The sequence below is a fragment of the Polypterus senegalus genome, chromosome 9 (assembly GCF_016835505.1).
Source record: "Polypterus senegalus isolate Bchr_013 chromosome 9, ASM1683550v1, whole genome shotgun sequence".
NCBI lineage: Eukaryota > Metazoa > Chordata > Cladistia > Polypteriformes > Polypteridae > Polypterus > Polypterus senegalus.
This window is the reverse complement of record NC_053162.1, coordinates 1,483,013-1,509,403: the sequence shown is the minus strand read 5'-3', so window position 1 is coordinate 1,509,403 and position 26,391 is coordinate 1,483,013. Positions and strand designations below refer to the sequence as shown.

The 26,391-nt window shown below is 45.5% G+C and overlaps 1 protein-coding gene across 2 annotated transcripts in view; it reads left to right on the top strand.

Moving 5' to 3' along the window:
• Positions 1 to 1,222: 1,222 nt before the first annotated feature.
• The window catches only part of phyhd1 (phytanoyl-CoA dioxygenase domain containing 1), a 46,495-nt gene continuing 21,326 nt past the window's right edge, over positions 1,223 to 26,391 (top strand). Inside the window, exons 1-4 of one of the 2 annotated variants that reach the window (XM_039762586.1) lie at positions 1,223 to 1,404; positions 18,715 to 18,873; positions 22,698 to 22,773; positions 24,147 to 24,194. In XM_039762586.1, coding sequence (XP_039618520.1) covers positions 1,372 to 1,404; positions 18,715 to 18,873; positions 22,698 to 22,773; positions 24,147 to 24,194 — 316 coding nt within the window. In that variant the 5' untranslated portion in view covers positions 1,223 to 1,371. Of the gene's footprint in view, positions 1,405 to 1,549; positions 1,779 to 18,714; positions 18,874 to 22,697; positions 22,774 to 24,146; positions 24,195 to 26,391 lie in introns of those variants that run through there. The other variant, XM_039762588.1, reaches the window with a different exon arrangement.

Below are 26,391 nucleotides of genomic sequence, written 5' to 3'. Positions count from 1 at the left end.
TTGAGAATCAAGGCTGGCGGGCTGTCAAGAGGCAGGGCCCGATAAAGCCCATTGCGGCTATATAAAAGTAAATTGTATTGTATGTTCGGTTAACTGGTGAGTCGAATTTGTCATTTCCCTGCCTAGGGTTGTGTGCGAATGGCCCTGTAACATACCCATGCCCATGCCACTGACATTTGCTCAGTGGGATGTTTTTGCTTTGTCTCTAATGCTGCCAGGATTGGATCGGCTCCTCACAGCCCAGGATAATGTGGATTTGATAATAGATGGCCAATTTTACTTCTCTAGGACAGTGGGTAGATAATGAAGTATAAAGTGTGCATTGAGGCATAAAGTGTCTTTTCTATGGTGGATTCTGAAAGGCTTTCAAATTCATTAAAAATTCCAAAGTGAAATTTCTCCTTTTTGTAAATACCGAGACCCTTAATTCGGTACTTTTTAGAAGCAGCCGTTACAGTTTCGAGTCTTCTCTGGTGAGTCTCTACACATCTTGGCATGCCTGGAATTAGTCAGTTTATCTCCTTCTTTCTGGGATTATGTGGTTTTGATCGTGGATGGAATGTCAGAACCTGCTTTTTATCCTGATGATTTTAAACATGACAATATTGATGCAGTGTGGCACGGTGGCGCAGTGGGTAGCACTGCTGCCTCGCAGTATGGAGACCTGGGTTCTCTTCCCGGGTCCTCCCTGCGTGGAGTTTGCATGTTCTCCCCGTGTCTGCGTGGGCTTCCTCCCACAGTCCAAAGACATGCAGGTTACGTGCATTGGCGATCCTAAATTGTCCCATGTATGTGCTTGGTGTGTGTGTGTGCCCTGCGGTGGGCTGGCACCCTGCCCAGGGTTTGTTCCTGTCGTGCCCTGTGCTGGCTGGGATTGGCTCCAGCAGACCCCGTGACTCTGTGTTAGGATATAGAGGGTTGAATAATGACTGACTGACTGATTGATGCAATGAACTTGCTGTATAAGAAAAAGATACATGGACGTACTAAAACTTGCGCTGAACGCACTTATACATTTCTTTGATTAAGTAAATACACAAAATAACCTTAGTAAAGGCAGGCAGACTTCAAACGTTTTACTGCCCGTTGCAGTTCAGTCTTTTCGCTTGGGCTGTCTACGCGGTTCGTCGCCGAGTGTGGGACCCTTGGCTCGATGCACACAAGACGCCCGCCTCAATCCCTTTATCCGCTTTAAAGGCTGGGAGACGTGCGCTTGTCTAAACCAGATAAAGCCTGTTAATAAATTACGCCGAGGAGGGTGGGCGTCAGCTTGCGCCACCCGTAAAATTCGCCATCGGCACAGCAGCCTTTACTCGCAGTAGGGACGCCACTCACCCGCTCAGCTTCCTCGCCGACCTCCGTCCTGAAGACATGCAGCCCGCGACAGCCGCGCGCGTGGACCAGGTGAGCGAGCGCCGGGGCCAATCAGATTGCCGTAACTCGCCGCGCGCGGGTGACGCGTCGTCCTGGTGATCGCGGACACGCGTAAGGAGGGAGGGCCGAGGAGAAGGCGAAACGCGTCGGCGGCGTGTTGGCCACTTCGATGGTCTTCTTCGTCGAAGTTACGAGATTTGACAGGCGCGTTTAAATAGTAAAGCGCCGCTGTTTTAGAGTGCAGGGTCCCTTTTCGATTTTGCTGACTGAAGTTCACCTTATTGGCCTCATCACGGGGCAGAGGGCAGCATGGACTGAATGAAGCAGGCGACAGACCGGCATTTCTGGAAAGCAAACGAGTTGGTTCTGTTCGGAGCTGCATGCGCACGGGGACAGCGTGGCTGGTAATCCTTGATATTTGCTTTACCCATATCGATAGAATTTATTTTGGAAAATTGCAGGAATCGCTTAAAGTGGCGGTTCTCACGTAGCCTCTTGTGGTCCCAGCTTTGTGTTCCTGATCCGCGAGTTATTTACCGGTAACTGAGCTCATTGTTTCATTAGATGGCCTTCCTCCCTTCAGTGGGAGAACTTCGACATTTAAGATTGGCGGTGGCAGACGAATCACAAAAAAATATGTCGGCGTTTTTAGAGTCATATCTGTGTGCTTCATATTTATAAGTTACAACGTAACGCAACTCTCTCCAGGGGCTGACCCTGCACTCGGACCTCCAAAGGTCAGGCAGAAAGACCATTTCACCTTGGGGACAAATCCAGTCAGTGTACCATGTTAGACAACAGAAAAGAAATGGCAGGCAGTGTGGTTTAAATATTTGTAAGGCTTGAGACTCCAATCCCACCACTGACACCACTGTGGGACCCTGAGCAGGTCACTTGAACTTCACCGATTTGAAAACCAAAAGAAATGCAACCAATGAGATCTATCTATCTATATTATAAAGTGCCTTTCACATCTGTCTATCTATCTATCTATCTATCAGCTTACATGCAATTCCATCACAATTTGTGTTTAGCAGCCATTTTACCAGTTAATTTTACCATATTCAGCAAGGGACATGACTATAGAAGATAGCAGAAGCAGAAACTGGAGAAGTGACTGTTCGATCAGATCATAAATATTACCATCAGATTCAAGCGCAGATTTTTATAACAAAGTCTTCCTATTGTGACCTTGTAGTATTCACTAACGAGGATATTTTTTATGCAGAGATTTCTGCCTGATGAGAAGTTTTGGGAAAGTGTCATATGCGTGAATGTGAATTTCCTCTTGGGATTAATAAAGTATCTATCTATCTATTATATAGTGCCTTTCACTCTGTCTGCCTGCCTGCCTGCCTACAAGGCTGAATTCTTTTTTGAAAACGCAGTTCTGCCAGAAGTTTTGTCAGAGTATTACTCATCTAGGAATAGCCATGGACAGTCACCTGCGAGATTGAGTGATGGGAATGATGGCAAGAATGTTTGGTGTGTATGTAGAAAACCTGAAAAGGGTAAAATGGTAGCATGTGACAATGATAACTGTGCTCTGGAGTGCTTTCATTTTTCGTGTGTTAAGATCAAGGCGGCTCCAAGAGGTAAATGGTACTGTGTAGCATGTTGGAAACCTCCAGAGTTTAAAAATCAAATGAGAAAGTAGATCTAAAGTAAAGCATGATTTCATAGTTACACCAGTGTATGTCAAGTTAATTGTATTGCATTCATCAGGCAGAGAAAAGACAAATCCAACAAAAATTTTTGAAAAGAACTATATATATATATATATATATATAAATAACTAGCAGGAGTACCCGGCATTGCCCGGGAATCTGTAACCAGGGAATTTCCCAAATGAAAGAAATTGAACAAAAAGTTTTCTGATTGACATTTTATTGTAAGTTCCTCCACTCTGGATTCTGTCTGCTGTGGCGTTTCGGACGCCCTTGAAACGGACTTTCTTCTGGCATCTGAAGTGGACCTTCCAATTCTATGTCTTTTTTTCGGTGGCATGGGTATATTGGTGAAAAACAGGACAATTATAATGTGTTACATGGTATCACATATGGAATAGGCAGCACAGTGAGATGAATTGATGGTATTTAGAATACATCGGAAAGCGAACAAACAGCACCAGTCAGTCAGAAAGAGCAAGACTGAAATCGTACTGTGAGTCAGAAAGCGAGCAAATAGCACAACAAATATGGAAAGCCAGTGAGAGAGAGAGTAGCACTCAAACCGTACTGGGAAAATGGCGGGGAGGGTTGCTCTGTTTGTAAGGAGCGTCTGTGTTGAACCATGATGCCATCTAACGGACGATGGCATGGTAACTACAGAGAGAAGTGACATACAACCGGTGCAGAGTTTGGGGAAAATGGTGGGGTAAGGATGCTGTCTTTTTAAGGCGAGTCTCTGTTGAAACGTGCTTGCATATAACGGACGTTGGCAAATGAAATACAGCACTATCAGTGCGTGTGGGAGTGTGACTCGCGGAAATGCAGGTGTGTCAGCTGGTCATGCGCACTGGTTTGTTCACGTTTTACATCCATACAGCAGTTCCCCTTCACCCAATCAAAGCAGTTGGCCTTCTTATACTTGGACACTTCCGCCATCTCTTGGCAATTTAAAGAAACATGGGCAAAGAGCGACGCACAGAGACTAAAGCTGCCGCTAGATGGCGCCGTGGTGAATGTCTGTTGCAACGTGCGGCCATCTTGTCGATGATAAGTACGGGGACGTGTGCTGAACGCTGTGTCGGTGAAAAGGTGCCCTGCTGTTCACCACAAACATTTTTCCCAATCAAACATACCCCATGACCTTCTCCTGGTCACAAAGGAGCCCCATCCCCATTTTGGTGCCGATCGGACACCTGGTGCAGATTTGTATGGTGGACAAACAAACGTACATACACTGTGACAGATAGGGGGCGCTATCGCTCCCTCGAACCCTCGGACAATACGTCAGACACCAGGTAAAAGTCAATACAAAGTGCACAAAGCACCCTCCTCTCCACAATACTCACTGCGTTACCACCTTCCACCCAGCTCAGCTCAACACTCTGGTGTTTCTCAGAGTCCTTTATAGTCCTTGACCTGGAAGTGTTTCGAACCTTAAGTCCACGTGACCTCATATCACTTCCGGGTCAGATAAAATATCCTCTTCTTCATCCCGGAAGTACGTCACTTCCGCTGTTGCTTTGCCTATGACGTACTTATAGGGCACATATGACTCTCTGGGCCTCCCTGCAGCGTCCTCTGTTGGCCCCTGTGGTATCCAGCAGGGCTGTAGAGGAAAACTCCATAGTCCATGATTCCCTGCTGGTGTCCGGGGCACCTCCATGCTGCCGGGAGAGCCTGGGGGTATTGGCCGGGATGACAAGCTGGCCATAGACCACAACACACACACACACATACCTGTACATACATTGACTCTGCTTTATATATTAGATATACAATTTTGCAATAGGAAACTTGTTTTTCTTCTAAATAAAACACAGCTTGGGACTTTATATAATGAAATAAAGTTTTATGTTATGAAAATGTGAACTAGCATTATGCAGTCAAGACAGACTATACATAGACAGAAAACTATCAAGAAGTGAATACTGTAATTGTCGTGATCATTTATATGCGCTTTACATTCAACCTGAGGATCCAAAGTGAAAAATAATTGCACCACCAGCGAGAGCTCAATCAAACTGCGTTAATTACGTATGAATTGATACAGTTAATCAAAAGGTGCTGTAAGAGCCATTTTCCTAGTTCTATAAGACTGATGAATATTTTACTAGCTAGATGATAATGGGAGGCTCCTATGACCCCCGTAAGTAGAACTGAATTGGTATATTCCTGCCATTTCTAACAGCTCGGAGTAAACCACATTCTTCAGTGCGTGGCAGCCTTGCCATGAGTAAGGTGTGAAGGCCTAAGGTTTTAAACTGTGCCAACCGGCCTACGGGCCTTTTGAGTGTTGGGTGAAGTAAACAACTCTAAGAAAACAGCGCTTCATTTATGTGCTGTGCCATCCGTCTAAAGCGTACAGAAGAAGAAGCTAAGAATCTTTCAGTAAAGAGCTTTTAAGTACAGAAATAACTAAAGTTTCTCAAGAAAAGCGAAGTTTAGAGAAGATACATTTTTTCCCTTTTGCCTTTTATTCTACATGTGTAACTATTTTTTCTTTTATTCTCGTGTGGATTATTTGCTTTTAACTTTCACTAAATATTTGTACAATGAATTTTTGGACTATGAGATTTCTTTCGACACGTGTTTTACCCGTGCTTGACAACGCCTTACGCCTCGGCGGCTAGCAGGTACAACAGAAGGGCACATGTTTGATAAAGTACAACACACTGTGACAGTTTTATCCAGGGTTGGGGTCTCTCGTTCCTGTGTAATTAGGTAATCAATTGGAATAATACTTTTCAAAATGGAATATTTCTGGGTGATATTTTCAAGAAAGCGCTCTACATGGATTCAGAGATGTGCCGTCTTCCTGGTTCTTGTTCCCTGGTAAAATGGCCGCCGCCTCGTTTTCATTTATGCGTACTTTGATAATGACGTCCACTTAATACACCCCATTGTATCTCAGATGCTGTATGTCACCTTGAATAAAAGGTGTCGGCCAAATAAGTAAATAGTAATATAAAGGACACAAATGCAGAGAGAGAGGTTAGGAGCAGGCGCTGAGACAGCGTGGTGCTGCACCCACCACATGGCGGACCACCTCAGGATCCCAGATTAGGACCCAAGTGCCGCCATGCGACGGGTGACACCTCAGCACCACACCAGTTCAGATGGAATGGAACCAGTGGGAGTTTTTTTTTTTTATGGTGACTGGAGTGCCACGGACCCCCAAGTTTTCCCTGCAGGTTGAAGGGCCAACTTGCAGGCCTGGAGGCAGATAAACGTCACACCCAGGACGGAGCAATTACAGGTTATACAAAAATGCAGCTGATATTTAAATGACAGAAAACATTTTTTTAGGTTGTTTGTCTACTTATTGTAATTGTGTCAAAGGAAGCCCTTTCTTCATTTTAACAAGTGGCGTGACATCCCAATGCATTCTGGGATTGAGTGAACTGGTTTGAAAGTTGCAGCACTTTCTGTTATTGATGCTCTTCCTCAGAGAGACAGATATTCCATTTTTGTTTTTGCTAGAATGGTGTGCGTGATGGAGATTCGCTCAGACCACCACACAGGCGGGCATGAGGGCCAGGTGGGCATGCAGTGGCGCTTTGAACTCTGACTACTTACAGTATATTCATAATAATAATACATTTTATTTATACAAAGGCGCCTTTCTAAGCACTCAAGGACACCGAACAACCGATAAATAAAAAAATACATTACAAGCAAAACTTAAAACATCAGAGAATGCAGAAAATATAAAAATGAAAACCAAACAAAGCCACTGTAATCAAAGAGAAAAAGCCATTTTGAACAGATGGGGTTTAAGTTTACATTTGAAAGTTGAAGCTGATTTGATGTTTCTAAGCTCAGTAGGCAGTGAGTTCCAGAGCCCCTGAATGCTCCGCTCCCCATGGTGGTCAGATGGGCGAGAGAGACGGTCAGCTGGATGGAGGAAGAGGAGGAGCTAAGGTTACGGGAGGGAATGGCACCACGAAGAAGGCCAGACAGATATGGAGGGGCGAGGTTATGAATGGCCTTAAATGTTAACAGCAGAATCTTTAAATCAATACGAAACTTAATGCGGAGACAATGAAGCTGCTGCAAGACCAGAGCGATATGGTGAATCGACGGGGGTCCGAGTGATAAGGTGGGCAGCAGAATTCTGGACCAGCTGACCCTTATGGAGAGATTTATTAGAGAGCAGTGACGAGACTGGCAGTGGTATGGGGAGTGAGGGATGTGATTCAATATCACGTAGGTGGCAGAGAGCAGACCGGGTGATGTTAGTGATGGGAGACTGGAAAGATGGAGGACACCCAGACTCTGGGAATGTTATCAATAGCAAGTGAAAGATTATCTATCGGCTTTGGATAATGATGATCTGGAACCAATGAGGAGAACCCCACTGTTTAATTTAAGAAAATTTGAAGAAAACCAGGATTTAATTGCAGCAATGCAGTCAATAAGTGAAGATGGTGGAAAAGAAGAGGTGGGCTTACTAGTGAGGTGGAGCTGGGTGCCATCAGCATAACCATGAAAATGAATGTTATATTTATATTGCCAAGGGGAAGGAGGTAAATGATGAAGAGGAGGGGTCCCAGGACAGAGCCCACCTGAAGTAACAGTGGTGGGTTGGGATGTGAAAGTTTTAAGCTGAATGAACTGAGTGCGGCCTGAGAGGTGGCATCTGAACCAGTCTAGTGCAGTGTGGGTAATGCCAATCGAAGATCATCTCTGGAGAAGAGTCGAGTAACAAAGAGTGTCAAAGGCCGTACTCAGATCGAGGAGGATGAGAGCAGCAATTAAAGCAGAGTCAGCAGCCATAAGGAGGTCGTTGGGAATTTCAACAAGTGCCGTTTCTGTACTGTGAAGGGGGTGAAAACCAGACAGGAACTCTTCCTATAAATTATTATGAGATAAGTGGAAGTGAAGCTGGATAGTGTGTCCCTTTGAATATTTTTGTGAAGCGCTTGGAGCATGAGAAAAGGTGTTATTAATATTCAAATTATTAAGATTATTACTGAGGATCTGGCCATTGCTGACAGGAGCAGCCTCAGGGCATGTAAACGAGAAACACGCTGAACACAAGATGTACGTCTCGCTGGCTGACTCGAAAGCTGTCGGCTCCTTTGTACTTGAAATTGTACAGAATGTGAAAGAGGGCATTGCACTGGGCAGGCCTGACGCCTTATGATATTCAAACCTGCTTACTTCTTATACCACAAGGCAGCGTCCGTGGCATCCACACTTCGACATGTCCATTGATTATTATTGATTATTAACATGTTTACATTACAATAAGGCTGTGGCCTTAAGAAATTGAGGGGGGGGGGGCTTATTTATCATTTTGAATTTATTATAAACTGTGCCCATGCTTATTTCTTCATCATCATCGTCATCGTCTCCTCCTCATATTGTGCATTCAGATAAATCGGAATAACGTTTATAACAAGTTTAGAAATGCGAGTGTATCTTTTTGTGGTGGACTTTGTTTCTTGACTTGTACCCTCATATGATGGCACTTAACAAGGAGCGGAGCGGAGCGGACACGGGGCAAGCGTCACTGAATGCTGAGCGGCTGCGGTGTGCTTCAGATCTTGTGTGAATATTCGGCTGGCCTATGAAAAGTGCTGTGTAAATATTTAACTTGTATTACTGCTACGACCTTTTCAGCTTACTTGCCAATATGCCAAGCTATGAATCCTCTTTTCCCCGTCTTCAAAAAAAAGTCACTCCATTCTTAATCTTGTTCGCTGTAAGGCTTTAAAACAAGTCTGCAGACTTTCTGTAGACTGCTTATGTCAAATGCCATTTTGACTAATAAAGAACAAAACAAATCATTCAGGTTTATATTAACCATCTGAAGGTTTCTTAGTTTAAGTTCACTCTCGCCACTCTAATACACACAAGCCAACTACCTGCCATTGCCCGGGTATATCTGCATAATGGGTGTCATTTTTGATTCCTCCCTTTCTTACTCCACTCACATAAATCACATTAAGAAACTTTCCTACTTTCACCTCCGTAACATATCTCGTGTTCGCTCCTTCCTTTCCTTTTCTAATGCTGAGAAACTTGTCCATGCTTTTATCACATCCCGCATAGATTATTGTAACTCGCTGCTGGCAGGTGCCCCTTCTAATCTTATATCACAGCTCCAGCTTATTCAAAACTCAGCTGCAAGAGTTCTTACTCGAACCAGCAGCAGCGAGCACATCACACCCATCCTGCTCCGTCTTCACTGGCTCCCTGTGTCTTACAGAATCGAATATAAAATCCTACTAATAACCTACAAAGCCTTAAATAACCTCGCGCCAAACTACATCAGTGACCTTCTCCATCACTATGTGCCTGCCCGTCCACTAAGGTCCTCTGATTCTGGCAATCTTGTTGTGCCCCACACTAACCTACACTCCATGGGTGACAGGGCCTTCAGCTGTATAGCGCCCAGACTCTGGAATGACCTACCGAAATTAATCAGGTCAGCTGACTCCATGAATTCTTTTAAAAAACAACTTAAAACTCATCTGTTCAGGAAGGCTTTTAGCTCTATTTGACTTCATTCCCCTTCTCTCAGTTTACCTCTCTGTCAAGATGCTCATGTAACCTGTGTGTGTGTGTGTGTGTGCAGACCATCAATTCTGTTGTCTGTTAGGCTTTCTCTGAGTTTACTGTCTTAATCTTCTTATTTATTAATTTGCTTTGTACTATGCTATATACTGTATACCCTGCCGTTCTTTCTTATGTTCTGTAAGTGCCTTGAGCATGGGAAAGGCGCTATATAAATAAAATGTATTATTATTATTAAAATCCGCTCTTATACACGTAATCACTCACCTCAGTTTCTCTGTGGTCCTCTCAAGATGATGCCACCTTCCTGGGGTCCCGCTTTTTATGTCCTCTGAAGGGGGCGGGGCTTCCTTCGGATCTTTTTTTTCAGGCTTGGTCACCCTCACTGGACGTGCTTTGGAAAAAGGATAGGAAGACCGTTAGCGATGGCGCCTCCTCTCGCCTGGGAGTGGAACTGCTGTATCTACCCGCGTTTTAAGTTGATGCTTACAGTATCATTTGTGATATTTTATAATGTCGGTCGTATAAGTCAAACGCGGAAAACTCGCGCTAATGGTCCAAGAGATTACGATATACTAACGCCCACCTGAGAGAGTCACCACGGAGCACATGCCCTTTTGTGCCTACATGACCACACGGTAATACCCAAACTATTCCAAAGCGACGTTTGCATGGTTTTTTATATCTCACACCCTCCTACACCTTTATCGTAAGAGCATCTCTTATCTACGATGGAGCTTTAAATCGGAAGAAAATAGGAAGCTGGTTTTTAATTAGTGACAAAGGAAATTCGATGTGTCTGAGAAACTGGTGCGAGATTGGAGGAAGCAAGAAGATGTAAAAAATACAAAATAATTAATAAATAAATAAAAAATAAATTTAAGTGTCGTATTTTTGAACGGGTGTATAAGTTGGGGTCTGATTTTATGACTGATTTTTTGCGAGTATATACGGTAACTTACCTCAGCTACGCTGGTCTTGGAGCCCTCTGGTGTGCATATGTGTCTATTAATAAAAGGTTAGGGGTCTCAGTGTTTGTGTATCTGTGTGTTTGCCTGGTTGCTATGTTTCTGTCATTCCAACAGATGGCACATGACAAACATTTGTAAAAATAAAATGCATTGTATTTGTCATTCGAACAGAGACTTCACAAACATCTTATTAATACGAATGTTGTCATGCACCATCAGTTGGAATGACAAATGCAATGCTTTTTATTACTACATGCATTGCAAAATACATTCCAACAGATGGCGCACTGCAAATATTAATGCGAATGTCTACATTGATCACTTATTATTTCAACCCATATTACACAGGTAGCACAGGTAGTGTATTTTATATCTACTCTCTGTATATAAAATCCTAAGCCTAAAAGTGCAATGATTTTGTGCAACAATTTTATGTGAAGTTTTTATGTCCTGTTTTTTGTCACACTTTAAATCGGGCTTCTTTTAAAGCCTACATATATATGTTTGGTATCATTATTTTCAGAATTTATCGAACTTTAATATGATGTTAGATTTTCAGATTCTTATTCCGTTTTTAAATTATAAACTAAAAAATATCAAGAACTCGCATCCCGCGAGACGAGACTTGACCACACGCAGGGCCGGAAATAAAACACAAAAAAAGAGTAGGACAGCTGCTGTACAGGCTTTTAAATATTTGAATCACCGTGCGACATGCAGATCACACGGCACAGCAGCAGCAGCAGCTGATCGAGCAAAGAGGAGGTAAAAAAACAACTGTATGTGTTTCCCGTTGTGTGGACGCCAGAGGAGCGACCGCGTCTCATTGGGTGTGTTCAGCCCGCCTCTTCACAACGTGAGCGGTAGAGACGTGAAGTGGCTGAGCATAGTGCGGGCTGGGGGGGGGTTTGGAAAGCGAGGCGAGCAGGGGGCCAAGCCCCCTAGTGTGTGTGTGTGTATAATAAAAATATATACATACACACACAGGGTGGTGCAGATTGTCTGGATGGCTTTGATTTATGCGGCGGCGAAGACCGTTCTTCATGTTGTCAGTTTGTACACTTCTTGATGGTCCGGGATTTTTTGGGTGATTTTCTATGTGTAAGAAGAGGAGACCAGAGACGTAGAAAGGTTTGGGGCAGCCACCCGTTTAATTTGGTTTCCCGGCTGCAAAAGTCTTTGAGGCATATTTAAACAGTTGTTACACAACAGAGTCCAAAACAGAACTGCCTGCCTAAGCAAAGGCAGTGAGCTTTATAGCTCAGAGGGCGGAAATGATGTCGTCCTCTGGGCGGAACTGGAAGTGACATCACCCTTGGGGCCGGAACCGGAAGTGACCTCATTCTTGGGGCCGGAACCGGAGGTGGTGTGTCCTTCCTGGAAATGGCGGCTCCTGGTGGGATTTCCCGGGTAAGACCTGCAGAGAACTCAGAAAGAGCGTCAGCGCCCCCCCCTGGGCAGATGTATAAACAGTATTGTCTAAGCCCTTCAGCTGCTTCCCATGCACACGTGTGTGACAAGACTCCCCCCTCAGCCCAGACCCGTGGGTCGGGCGACCTGCACCGAGAGGTCGTGGGCCCGGAGAGGGCATCGGCGTTGGCATGAAGGGACCCCTGTCGATGAACGAGCGTATATTTGTACTGCTGCAGGTCAAGAAACCACCTCGTGACCCGCGGATTCGACTCCCTGTGAAGGGCCATCCACTTTAAAGGCGCATGATCCGTCACCAGAGTGAACACGCGACCCAAGAGGTAGTACCGCAGCTGCGTCACCGCCCATTTGATCGCCAAAGCCTCCTTCTCCACCGCCGCGTACCTGGTCTCCCGTCCAACAGTTTCCGCTCAGGTACATAACGGGTGTTCAACACCGCCGACGCTTTGGCTCAACACGGCTCCCAAGCCTGTGTCCGGCGTCCGCCTGGAGGACAAAAGGGAGAGAGAAGTTAGGGGAGATTAAGATAGGTGCTGAAGTCAGAGCCCTTTTTAAGTCACTGAATGCAGCCCCCGCTTTATCAGACCATACCACCGTATTAGGAGCTCTTTTCTTTGTCAAGTCGGTCAAGGCGCCGCTCTCGGAGAACGAGGCACAAACCGGCGGTAGTACCCGCCAAACCGAGAAAGGATTGGACTTGCCGCTTGGTTTGGACGGGCCAGGCCATTATGGCTTGCAACTTGGAACACTGTGGCCTCACAGTACCCCGCCCACTAGGTAGCCCAAATATTTGGCTTCTCTCAACCCAAGTAACATTTCTTGGGGTTGATGCGGGCCCCGGCCTCTCCCAATGTCCGTAATACTGCTGTGACCTGCTGTATGTGCTCCTTCCAGGTGCTGGAATAGATGACAACGCCATCCAGATAGGCAGCACAGAACGAGTTATGGGGCCGGAGCACTTTGTCCACCAGACGCTGAAAAGTCGCAGGCCCGTGTAACCCGAATGGAAGGACACGATACTGCCAGTGTCCGCTAGGAGTGCTAAACGCGTTTTTCCTTCGGACTCCGTTAAAGGAACCTGCCAGTACCCCTTTGTCATGTCAAGTGTAGTCAAGAATTTGGCTGGTCCCAGTCTCGAGGAGGTCGCCCACGCGAGGCATGGGATAAGCATCAAATCGGAAACTTGGTTGAGCCGACGGAAGTCATTGCAAAACCTCCAACTGCCGTCAGGCTTAGCAATCAAGACGATGGGGCTGGACCAGGGACTACTACTTTCCTCGATCACTCCTAGTGCCAGCATTCGCTTGATTTCCAGTTCCACTTCTACTTTCTTTGCCTCCGGGAGTCTGTAGGGTCGCCACGGACGATCACCCCGGTCAGTCACTATGTCGCGCAATCAGAGAGGTCCGACCTGGTTGTTCACTTACCACCTCTGGGACCGAGCGGATAGCTGCTTCGAGCTCCTGTCTCTGTCTGGGAGATAGCTGTTCGAAATTAAGGGCACTTACTTCCGCAAGAGAGCAGGGCTGTCCGGAGGAGGGATCGGATCCCTCTCCTTCCACGGTTTCAGCAGGTTTACATGATATATTCGCTCAGCTGGTCGGCGATTGGGCTGTTTCACCAAATAGTCACCAATCCCTTCCTCTCCTTAATTTCAGAGGGGCCTAGCCAATGTGCGAGCAGTTTAGAGTGTGAAGTAGGAACCAATACCATGACGCGATCCCCGTTGGAACTCCCGGAGAGTCGTGCCACGGTCATACAGGCGGCCTGTGCTGATTGTGCCTCCTCGATATGACTTTTAGTATAGGTCTTATTACATCAAATCTATCGCGCAACTGGGCGATATACTCCAAAATGTTAGTGGAGGGCTGTGCCTCCCCTTCCCAGCCCTCTTTAAAATATCTAATAAGCCCCGGGCTGTCTTCCGTATAGTAATTCAAAGGGAGAGAACCCGTAGAGGCTTGAGGGACTTCCCGTAGGCAAAGAGGACAGGGGGAGGAGTTGGTCCCAATTCCTCCCATCCTTGCTGACTACCTTACGTAGCATTTGCTTGAGAGTTTGATTGAATCTCTCCACTAGCCCATCGGTTTGAGGATGATACACCGAGGTTTTTAAATGCTTTATTTTCAGTAACTTGGCAGTCTCCTTGAACGTTTCCGAGGTGAAAGGCGTTCCTTGGTCCGTCAGGACTTCTAGGAATGCCCACGCGTGAAAAGACTCCTACTAGTTCCGTGCAATATTTTTAGTGGTAGCCGCGCAATGGAACGGCTTCAGGGAATCGGGTTGCATAATCCACGAGGACGAGTATATATTTATATCCTCGGCTGAGGGCTCCAGGGTCCTACTATATCCACCCCAATCCTGTCAAAGGAACGCCAATAAGGGAAGGGGAATCAGAGGAGCACGGTCCTTCCTAGGAATTTGCCGCAGTTGACACTCCGGCAGGAAATGCAAAAGCGCTAACCTCCTCATTAATCCCCGGCCAAAAAAAACGGAGCTTAATGCGCTCTAATGTTTTATCGGAGCCGAGATGGCCTCCAAGAAGGTGAGAGTGGGCTAACTCGCAAACCTGCCGCCGTAGGTCCGCTGGACTAGCAACAACTTCCGGACCTTCCCTCATGTTCAGCAACCCGATACAATAATTCATTATCCATGACAAAGTGAGGTCCCTGTGGCATGGGCAAATGCGTGCGTTGGCCGTTAACGAGAACCACTGCATTCTTTATGTGCTTCAGAGAGTCGCCATTCCACTGTTCTCTCTTGAAAGAAGCCGGAGTCGCTCTAAACTGAAAGTGCAACTCAGAGAGCGGGTCCGTCTGACCTCAAGGGGCGGAGAATCCTCCTCGCTGCCGGGCGCTAGTGGATGACGTAGTAGCCCGCGACGGTCCGGGAGTATCTTCGTCACTCTCTTGGCCTACCGCCCCACTCCCTGTCGGCTGATTACACGGTGTGGAAGCAGCTTGAGATGAGTCTTTATCATCTATAACGAGGCCAAAAGCTTTTCGGGGAATGCTTTCTAAACTACCGCGGTTACTGTCAGACCAGTCCCGCCCGAGGATTACGGGAAACGGAGGATCCGGGTGTACCGCTACGGTAAGCCGCCGAAGGGTTCCTCCGAGACATACGTAACACCGGGCGGTATTGTACGGCGGATATCTCCGTGTATACATTTTAGACTGGTCTTTTTTTAATCCACTGTTGCGGTAGAATAAAACGGCGAGCAACGACAGACACGCTACTGCCGGAATCAAACAGCGCTGTTATTTTATGTCCATTAATAAGAAGCTCCCCCGTATGTTTATCCGCCAGGGATTGCTAAGGGCACACAAACAACCCCGCCATTGTCCCCTACGGTCCGCCTTGTTCCCCGACAGGTCGCAAGCCAGACGGCCCGGCGACTTCGGAACAGGCTCTGGATTGCGTGGAAGGGACTGCTTTAGTAGGACATAGCTCCCGGGTAGTCCACAGAGCGGCTGTTCTGCCTCCCAGGTTTCACAGCCGGCCTCTGGGTTTGCAAGGTTTGTAGCAGCTCGTCCATAGAATGGAATTCGCCCCAGGCCGGCTGGGCAAATCCTGGGTAGCTTTTAGCAGCAAAAACAGGCCACTTGCTGCACTATTGTAGGGGTCAACTCAAATGGCCGTAGCCACTCACCCACCTTTTGCCAGAGAGCCATAGCCTGCTCTGACAGCCCTTTGTTTGGGTTAAACTCCCAGTTTATTATTTCTTTCACCTGCCAGCCTGGGGACAACCCATCGTTAACAGGGACCTTGGTCCCGATGGGCAGCTCGGCTTTCCTGCCAAGGAGAGCATACTGAGCCACTCGAGTGTGTTCCCCAGAAGCCAGCCCACGCCTGTGGGTCCCCTCTACCTTCTCCACGAGATGGGTGGTCAACCCCGGGTTATGCTCATGGAGCAGAGCCTGCACCGCCCTTCCTGACCCTCCGGCACTCCCTGCCCTGAAACTCGCCCCGTACTCACCCACCTGGTTCCATGAAGTTCGTGTCCCGGTTCATCGGGACACCATCCTGCCGCTACGCCACTGTAAGAAGAGGAGACCAGAGGCGAAAGGTTTGGGGCAGCCACCCGTTTAATTCGGTTTCCCGGCTGCAAAAGTCTTTGAGGCATATTTAAACAGTTGTTACACAACAGAGTCCAAAACAGAACTGCCTGCCTAAGCAAAGGCAGTGAGCTTTATAGCTCAGAGGGCGGAAATGATGTCGTCCTCTGGGCCGGAACTGGAAGTGACATCACCCTTGGGGCCGGAACCGAAGTGACCTCATTCTTGGGGCCGGAACCGAGGTGGTGTGTCCTTCCTGGAAATGGCGGCTCCTGGTGGGATTTCCGGGTAAGACCTGCAGAGAACTCAGAAAGAGCGTCAGCGTACCCCGCCCCCCCCTGGGCAGATGTATAAACAGTATTGTCTAAGCCCTTCAGCTGCTTCCCATGCACACGTGTGTGACATATGTAATAAACTTAATAAGTTATAGCGTAATGAAAATTACATAGGGCCACCATATATATACAGTGGTGTGAAAAACTATTTGCCCCCTTCCTGATTTCTTCTTCTTTTGCATGTTTGTCACACAAAATGTTTCTGATCATCAAACACATTTAACCATTAGTCAAATATAACACAAGTAAACACAAAATGCAGTTTTTAAATGATGGTTTTTATTATTTAGGGAGAAAAAAAAATCCAAACCTACATGGCCCTGTGTGAAAAAGTAATTGCCCCCTTGTTCAAAAATCACCTACCTGTGGTGTATCACACCCGAGTTCAATTTCCTGATTACTGCCACACCTGTTTCAATCAAGAAATCACTTAAATAGGAGCTGCCTGACACAGAGAAGTCGACCAAAAGCACCTCAAAAGCTAGACATCATGCCAAGATCCAAAGAAATTCAGGAACAAATGAGAACAGAAGTCATTGAGATCTATCAGTCTGGTAAAGGTTATAAAGCCATTTCTAAAGCTTTGGGACTCCAGCGAACCACAGTGAGAGCCATTATCCACAAATGGCAAAAACATGGAACAGTGGTGAACCTTCCCAGGAGTGGCCGGCCGACCAAAATTACCCCAAGAGCGCAGAGACGACTCATCCGAGAGGTCACCAAAGACCCCAGGACAACGTCTAAAGAACTGCAGGCCTCACTTGCCTCAATTAAGGTCAGTGTTCACGACTCCACCATAAGAAAGAGACTGGGCAAAACGGCCTGCATGGCAGATTTCCAAGACGCAAACCACTGTTAAGCAAAAAGAACATTAGGGCTCGTCTCAATTTTGCTAAGAAACATCTCAATGATTGCCAAGACTTTTGGGAAAATACCTTGTGGACTGATGAGACAAAAGTTGAACTTTTGGAAGGCAAATGTCCCGTACATCTGGCGTAAAGGAACACAGCATTTCAGAAAAGAACATCATACCAACAGTAAAATATGGTGGTGGTAGTGTGATGGTCTGGGGTTGTTTTGCTGCTTCAGGACCTGGAAGGCTTGCTCTGATAGATGGAACCATGAATTCTACTGTCTACCAAAAAATCCTGAAGGAGAATGTCCGGCATCTGTTCGCCAACTCAAGCTGAAGCGATCTTGGGTGCTGCAACAGGACAATGACCCAAAACACACCAGCAAGTCCACCTCTGAATGGCTGAAGAAAACAAAATGAAGACTTTGGAGTGGCCTAGTCAAAGTCCTGACCTGAATCCAATTGAGATGCCATGGCATGACCTTAAAAAGGCGGTTCATGCTAGAAAACCCTCAAATAAAGCTGAATTACAACAATTCTGCAAAGATGAGTGGGCCAAAATTCCTCCAGAGCGCAGTAAAAGACTCATTGCAAGTTATCGCAAACGCTTGATTGCAGTTATTGCTGCTAAGGGTGGCCCAACCAGTTATTAGGTTCAGGGGGCAATTACTTTTTCACACAGGGCCATGTAGGTTTGGATTTTTTTCTCCCTAAATAATAAAAACCATCATTTAAAAACTGCATTTTGTGTTTACTTGTGTTATATTTGACTAATGGTTAAATGTGTTTGATGATCAGAAACATTTTGTGTGACAAACATGCAAAAGAAGAAGAAATCAGGAAGGGGGCAAATAGTTTTTCACACCACTGTAGATATATATATATATATATATATATATACACACACACACAAAATATAGTTACACCAATTAAAAAGTTCTCTTTAAGATCAAACCAAAAGTTTGAGAGAGGCTTATAAAAATGCCCATTTTATGAAATCTTTCAATTCAGTGAATGTGTGCCACACATATAAATGCTGTTGATTGATTCTGAAGTAATGCTGCCTGTGTAAGGCACTATATATTACAAGTCAGATGTATTTCTGAAGTTTTTAAATTTATATGCCACTATTTCTTTGAAGCAGGCTTATTCATACAGACTGACAAATATAAAACATTCACTTTTTAAGTGCAGAAACTCAAGTGTCTACTTACAAGTACGTAGGTTCAGTTTCTCCCACAGGAACAATTTAAAATAAAGGACTAATCAAGTTGGCCTCACGTATGCCCTGCTGGCGCTGGAAGAGAGGAAGACATGAACTCAACAACAACAACAACGGCCCCATTTGTTTCTGTTGCATTTTTTCATACAAAGAATGTCCGTTTGCTCCACGTGCTTTACAAGATGTCAGTACAAGAACCTCGGGTTTTGTAGGCCACACTTCTGTAAAGTGAAGGTGACAGGGTCTCAGAATGCTTCCCTCCTCTTGTCTTTTGACAGTTCTGGGACGATGGCTACCTTGTACTCGATGGTTTCTTCAGCCCTGAAGAGTGTGATGTGATGAAGGAGAGAATGGCCCTCATAGTCGAGGAGATGGACGTTCCTCCGCATTGCAGAACTGAGTTCTCCACGGAGCAGGAGGAGCAGCTGAAGGCACAGGTAGAATCTAAAGCTCTTCTTGATCATTTTCTGTATCTGATGGCATGGAGTCCAGGGTGGGGCGCTGAGCTGGGGTCGTCCTCATGTGTGGCCTTTTTTTAAGCAGGTCTTTAGTAAGCCTTAATGATCGACTAAATTGAGCTCAGCTCCTTTGGGTCTTAGGGGTGTGGGCCGATGATTTCAGGACATTGTAGGACAATTTTGAACTTGTCATCCTTATATTTCATGCTCCTTGCTTATTGCTAAATTACCCCAGTAATGGAGGGCTGATGCTTCAAGTTTCTGCATTTTCTTTTCATGCCTTCCGTATTGAAATGAACAGATGCAGGTAAGGAAGATTTCTACCACCCAGTCAAAGAACTTCAAATCTGAAATTCTCATTTTCTTTTAAAGTGCCAGTAGAATCAGTGAGGCAGCCCATCTGTCAGTCTGCACGGCCAAGGAGGGTCAGTGACCCCTCGATAGATGACTTCAATACTGCGCTAGTCTGAAGTGTTGCTCCCATTGTCAGGAGGAATCAAGCCGATGAAAAAGCCAAACCTACGGAGTGTGCCGGACACGCTGCTCTGTGTCAGTTATGCTAATTAGCTTTTTCATTTATGTTAATGAGCTTCTGTTTTGTTCTTGACGTATCTGAGCAAACCTGCACCCTGATATGTGATAGTTCTGGGGTTGGTGAGTGGTGTTCTCTATTTGCCTTTACTTTTTGATTTTTCACCTTTGTAGAATGTGATTGTATTGTTTGGATTTACATTTATTGGCTTAACAGACCCAAAGTGACTTACAAATGAGGTCCACACAATTGAGTAACATCAGCCCAGGGGCTGTTCTGAACAAGTGGAGCAGGACAAGGGTACAAAAGTTGATCACCACATGTAAAGAGCCATAAAGCTAACGTAACAATAAAGTATAGAGAGTCAGTCAGTCAGTCAGTCAGTCAGCATCCAACCTGCCATATCCTGACTACAGGGTCACATGTCTGCTGGAGCCAATCCCAGCCAGCACAGGGCGCCAGCCCACCGCAGAAGTGTACATATATATGTGTGTGTGTGTGTGTGTATATACAGTATATGTTTATGATTTTATTTACTTTAGTTATTAATGCACTAAAAAGCAATAAATAAAGTTTTCTTTAACCACAGTTTTCATGGTCATTTGTGACTAAATAAAATCGTGGGTTTAAATTAAATCGTGAGTAAATTAATTGATTCAAACAAATTTTAAAACTTGTTTAGTGTGGCGAGGAATTATAATGTTGTTTTTTTTTTTAATATTTTTTGATGAAAGTAGCTCTTCTATTTATGGATTGAAATGCATTCATTTATGTGCGCCCCACGATTTTATTTAGTCACATATTATCACGGTCGTTAAAGAAAAATGTATTTATTGCTTTTTAATGCATTTATAACTAAAGTAAATAAAATCGTTTTACTTGAAAAAAATTTTTATATATTTTATTTTTTAAATTTTAGTTTCTGAGTATTTTGCAGATGATGTTTCTTTAATCTTTTTCATGAACGGAAAGCATCTTTAAAAGGATTACATAATATATCTTCTTGGCAGAATTATTTCATATTTTGGTCTCCATTTTTCTGTTCAGGCACCTGTGGGATTAGCGCTCGGTCGCAATGGAAAAAATAAAAATTGACGACAGAACGGCAAACTTCCGACCGTACGTCCTGACGGTGATCATCGCGGCTACTCCTTCACAAGAGTAAACGAGTCAAGTCGACAGGCGTATTTAGCGACTCCACTCGATTCTCTCTCCGTCAATTGGAATCGCATAACCATTGATGACAGCAAAATCTGTTACGTAACTGCATTGGTTTTGACGGATTATTGTATTGTCATCGATCCTGAGCACGTATGCAAAATCTGAAGACGTTCACTTTGCAACAAATGGGTTTAAAATCAGCTGCAACATTTGAGCAAGACAAAAAAAAAAAACAGGTAGAGGAATGAAGTTAAATAAAAGTGTTTAAAAAAATGATCAATTAACAATATGACAGATCAAAAAAACATTTATTAACAATTTGACGGATATTCACAGAAGAGCAGGGTCTTCAAACACTTTGAATGGAGGTGTTTCCACTAACTACGTATGAAAAGAGCCTGGATTGAGATTTGATACCACACAGGGCTGGCATCGCCAGACGCTGTTCACTGACAGACCTAAAACAGAGCCAAGCACCTCACCAGTGTCTCCATATACTCCGGTGCTGACCCGCTGACCACTCTGTAGGCCACTATCAAGGATCTGAAATGAATGCCTGCTGCTAACAGAAGCCAGTGTGGCGACTTGAAGACAGGAGTGACTTGTGCCCATCTTGGCTGATTGAACACAAGAGGTGTGGGCCGCTGCATTTTGGACCGTTTGCAGTGTCTTGGTGGTACATGAGGGTCCTCCTGCTGGTAGTGAGTTGCAGATATCCAGACACGACAAGACCAAAGTTCTGCTTGTCTGTTCTGCGTTGTTATTGCTGTTTGTTTCTGGCTTCTTAGGTTTTTAAACATTGTGTAAAGTGTCCTTGGGTTTGAGAAAGGTGCTATATACTGTAAGTAACAAAATGTTATAAATAAAAATGAGAATTATTATGTCAAAGTGTGATAATTACAGAATACACGTGTGTGAATGAGAGGCAGGTCAGTGGAATGGTGAGGATGAGGGAGTAGAGCTGGCGAAGGTGGAGGAGTTTAAATACTTGGGATCAACAGTACATTGTGAAAAAGGGAGTGCAGGCGGAGTGGAATTGGTGGAGAAGAGTGACAGGAGTGATTGGTGACAGACGGGTATCAGCAAGAGGGACAGGGAAGGTCTACAGGACAGTAGTGAGACCAGCTGTGTCATATAGGCTGGAGACGGTGGCACAGGAGACAGAGCTGGAGGTGGCAGAGTTAAAGATGCTAAGATTGGCATTGGGTGTGATGAGGATGGACAGGATTAGAAATGAGGACATTAGAGGCTCAGCTCAGGTGGGACGGTTTGGAGACAAAGTCAGAGAGAAGTGAGATTGTGTTGGTTTGGAGAGATGCTAAGGATAGAGGAGAAGAGGAAGGCCTAAGAGAAGATTTATGGATGTGCTGAGAGAGGCCATGCAGGTGACGAGGGTGACAGAGCAAAATGACGAGGACAGGAAGAGATGGAAGAAGATGATCTGCTGTGGCGACCACTAACTGGAGCAGCCAAAAGAAGAAGAAGAAGAAGAAGATATCAAAGTGTGATAATTACAATACAAGTAGATCAATGTTAAGCTATGCTGGCCTACAGTGGCAATTTGAAGTGGCCCAGTAAAGCTGATGTCACATTACACAATCTTCCTGGTCAAAGCGATGGCAGGTGACAGTGTAGCCGTACCTGCTGTCATAACCAAACTGCTGTCAATAGAAATTAGCATGATGGCTAGCAGTTTATCGTTAAATTAATTTTAGCCTTGGTCGGTCCTCAAGCAGAGAACTCCGCTCTTCATTGCTGACTTCCCGGTGCGCCGTGCCATGCATCGCATTGAAATAATGACCTCGGTTGAGGGTTGGCATCCCATGAACTCCCCAAAGTGCCGTACTTGGCTCTTCACATTGCACTACACATTGCTCTTCTTTGCTCATCACGTCTTGCATAAAGGTTGGGAACACAACACACAGAGACCACCAGTGGCCCAGGGTCTTAAGTCATACAAGGACTCATTGGTTCCTGGAAAACCAAGTCCCTTTGGTGGGCATGAGCCTCTTGTCTCCATCCTTCACTCAGGTTCTGTTGGGCTTCTCCATGCATTTCCCAGTGGAGTTCACTTGATGAGCCTTCATTAAGTTGTTTCTTCTTTCTAAAGGGCAGTGCTGACTATTTCATGACCAGTGGGGACAAGATTCGTTTCTTCTTCGAAAAGGGAGTCTTTGACAAAAATGGTGCGTATTTGGAAACCCATTTTTATTGATTGTCTGTTTATTCACAGGACCACTTTATCGTAGTGCCCTGCAGCTGCAGTTTCTTCTGGACGGTATGGGTCATGCCAGCTGTCCATTCTCACCTTCTGGCTGCTTGTCGTCTATTTTCTGTATGCAGAGTCTGCAGTACATGAAACAGTTGTGTCCCCTTTGTTCAGGGATGTGCTGATTGCATTTTGAAAGACGGACACGACCCCAGATGTCCACAACACACACATTTTATTTTGCTTCCTCCACACAGCACATTACTCACAGTTCACACAGTGCACAGACCACCACGATAAAAATAATGACAGCTCGCAGTCCACTCCTCTCCTGCGAGCTCCGTCCTCTTCCACCCGACTGCTGGAAGTACCCCAGGTGTTCCTCGATTAAGGCGGGTGTGGCGGACGTGCTGCAGACCACGGCTCCAGAATTATCCCAGCGGCCCCTGGTGGTGGTGGCCACGTAACCCAACAGGCTGGAGCGTTACAGCCCCATACTCGTGGCCCTGATGTAACCCAGGGTGGCTGTCCTTTCATGTCCAGGGGAATGGCTTGCCCTTTTCTTGGTCTTCCCGACAGGGCACAGTTTAATTGGAGGATTCCTACCCTGTCCATTCATTCCATTCTGTTACACATTCAGCCCATTGCTGTTTTCTTATCCTGCCACAGCCCAGCTGTCACTCCTCACGGTGACCTGTTCATTCTGATGGCCTGTCCTGCTGACGTTTCTTTATCTCCTACACATCACACCCAGAACTTGATTTTTACCTTCTACTTTTGTGAAAGACGCTATATAGGCGCCCGACCCGACAGAGACTGACAACCGAGGTGCAGGTAAGAATAAAACAAAAAGATTTATTTTCTTCTGCTGGGGGGTCATCATTTTATTTATATAGCACATTTTCATACAAACAGTAGCTCCAAGTGCTTGTCTTCCCCGTGTCCCTCAGCTACAGCACAGTCCCACAAAGCACCACACAAAACAAATTCATCCTAATCCTCCCGACTCTGGCCTCTCGACTGGTGGCTGCAGGCCCTTCTTATAGCCCACCCGGAAGTGCTTCAGGTGATAATTAACCTAATACAGGCTGCACCTCCCGGTGGCTGAGCCCTGAAGTCCCACGCCTGTGGCCCCGATGTAACCCAGGAGGGCTGCCACCACGCGTTCCAGGGGACGTAGTGTGCATCCCATGGCTGCTCCCCCGGATCCAGCGTCAAAGGGGCGTCCCAGCATCCGCCACACTTTGTAAAATGCATTGTGACGTCGCTGTGAGTGGAAGGCGCTATATAGGACAGGGACTGTCGGACCTGTTGAACTCTATAATATTATTCCCTTTTTCCCCACTGCAGGAGACTTCTTGGTGCCAAAGGAGCGTTCACTTAACAAAGTCGGACACGGTGAGTGCAGCTCGGACTCTCCCCGCGTGTTTGCCTTCTGAGGCCATTGAACTGCTTGCTGTGTTTCACTTTTCTGTTGAATGTCCAGTTCCAAAGGTGATTACCAGTAATGGTGTAACCTTGACCTCTGCTCTTTAGTGTGACGCGTATTTATAAGCAGTTGAAACTGTTTTCGGGTGATCAGTCATATATGAAAAGGTGTGAGATTGAAGCTACAGCTTTACGCAATCACAGATTTTTCAAAAACCTTCAACGTTCATGTCCAGCCCTTTGGTCCGAGCTTCAGTTCTTCCTTGTGTCATTAATGTTTCTGTCTCCTGTTTGGTCTTGTACATTTTCTCAAATATTATTTTGAAGGTTTCAAAGATGGAGGAATCCATTCTTGTGTTCATTTTTTATTTGAAACTGTTTAAACCAAGTTGAAAATCAATTACGTTCTCCCTCAGTGCCATGTTGTTTTCTTATGATTTTTGTCGATGGATTCTATGCAATTACCAGGTGAGAGGAAAAGCGAGAGTGTTGGGACATGTGACGTCATCCACATGACCATATGAAGGTCAGCATGTGCGTGCATACCCTGAACGTCTCAGCTTTTAGATTCCTATTACGAAAAGCCTTTAGTGAGTGGAGTGGCGGAAGTGCCACATGAGCACCTGGAAGCTCTCCGGGTGTCCCTGGAATTCCATAACTGCTGATCTCCAGGGCTACACAATCCTCCGGGCGCCCCCCTGTGGTGGCCACGGGCCCCCAATAGCGTTGAGCCTCCATGCTTGGTTCCTGTGGCCCCCATACAGACCAGGGCGGCTGCCCTCTTGTGGTCCGGGGGGAGGCGCAGTCCCTCTCCCAGTCCTTCCAGGCGTCTGCCACATGTTATTAAAGGCACAATCTGTTTATCCGATAATATCAAATGGATTATTTTACAATAGATGTGGCCAGATAGCAATGGAGGACAGGAAACCGAAAAGCTCTGTCTGTGCTGGCCTATCTCTTTAATATGGCAGCCGCAGTCCCGCTGATGTGTGGGAGGACATCACCATTAAGACGTTCCCAGAACAAACTGAGAGAGAAATTACAGTAAGTGGGGGAAATAAGGAGCAAATAATGAGAGAGGAGATGCGGGTGTCGAGAGGGGAGAGTGAATTTGTGAGTTTATAAAAGAAGGTACAAGAGACCAAACTAACGAGGCCTCCAAAACGAAATGAATGTCCAAGTAGTACTGAGGCTCCTCCAAAGAAACATGGGGACAATCGGTGTCTGAATCCAAACGCCTGGAGCGACTTGTCAGACCTGTGATCCGTAAATTAAATAGCGAGGACAAAATAAAGCAACTGCCATCCCAACAGAGGCCTGAGAGAGGCTGAGGAGGAATCTCTACATGTGGAAGTCTGTCTGTCTGTCCGAGGCTACGGCATGACCCTCAAATGAGCTGGCAAGGAGGCCAAGTCGATAACACGACGCTACAGCATGAAGCTGAAAGAAAGCGACCCCATCGCCAAAGTGAGACCGCCGAGGAGAGACAAACTTGAGGGGGGCGAGCACATCCGCAAAACAACACCACCGACTCTGCATGTCACTTTCTCTCTGACGATTTCAATGGTTTCTAGGAGCCTGGGCTTACACAGCTAGTTAGGTTTCAAATTCTGTTCATGATTTTTAATATTTATATAGTCCTGTGTTATTGTTCTTTTCATTTTCATTGAACCTTACTCTTATTCGATGTTAATTAATGTTGATTTATTTTATTTTCTTACTGTGTCTTTTATTTTTCTATTCTTCATTATGTAAAGCACTTTGAGCTACTGTTTGTATGAAAATGTGCTATAGAAATAAATGTTGTTGTTGTTCTTTTCTTCTTCTTTTTAAAGGCGCAGTCATTGGAGTTGAGCGACTAAGCATTCCCCTACATCAGGGGTCCTCAATCACGGTCCTGGAGGGCCGCAGGTTTTTGTTCTGCTTCACTTTAGTGGTCTCGCTCGTTAAGATTTTGAACCCTTATTGCTTATTTTAGTCTTAAACGACTGTATTCTTGGTTTTTAATTTGCTCCTAATCAGCAATAACATGCAAAGCAGCATTTCTCCATTGAGCTCGTTTCCATTGACACCCCTGTGTGTATTTATCAATCACTATTGAGTTAAATGAAATACGCAGAAGGAAAGTGAAGGACTGAGAATCTCTCCTCCATTTTAGCCTTCAGAT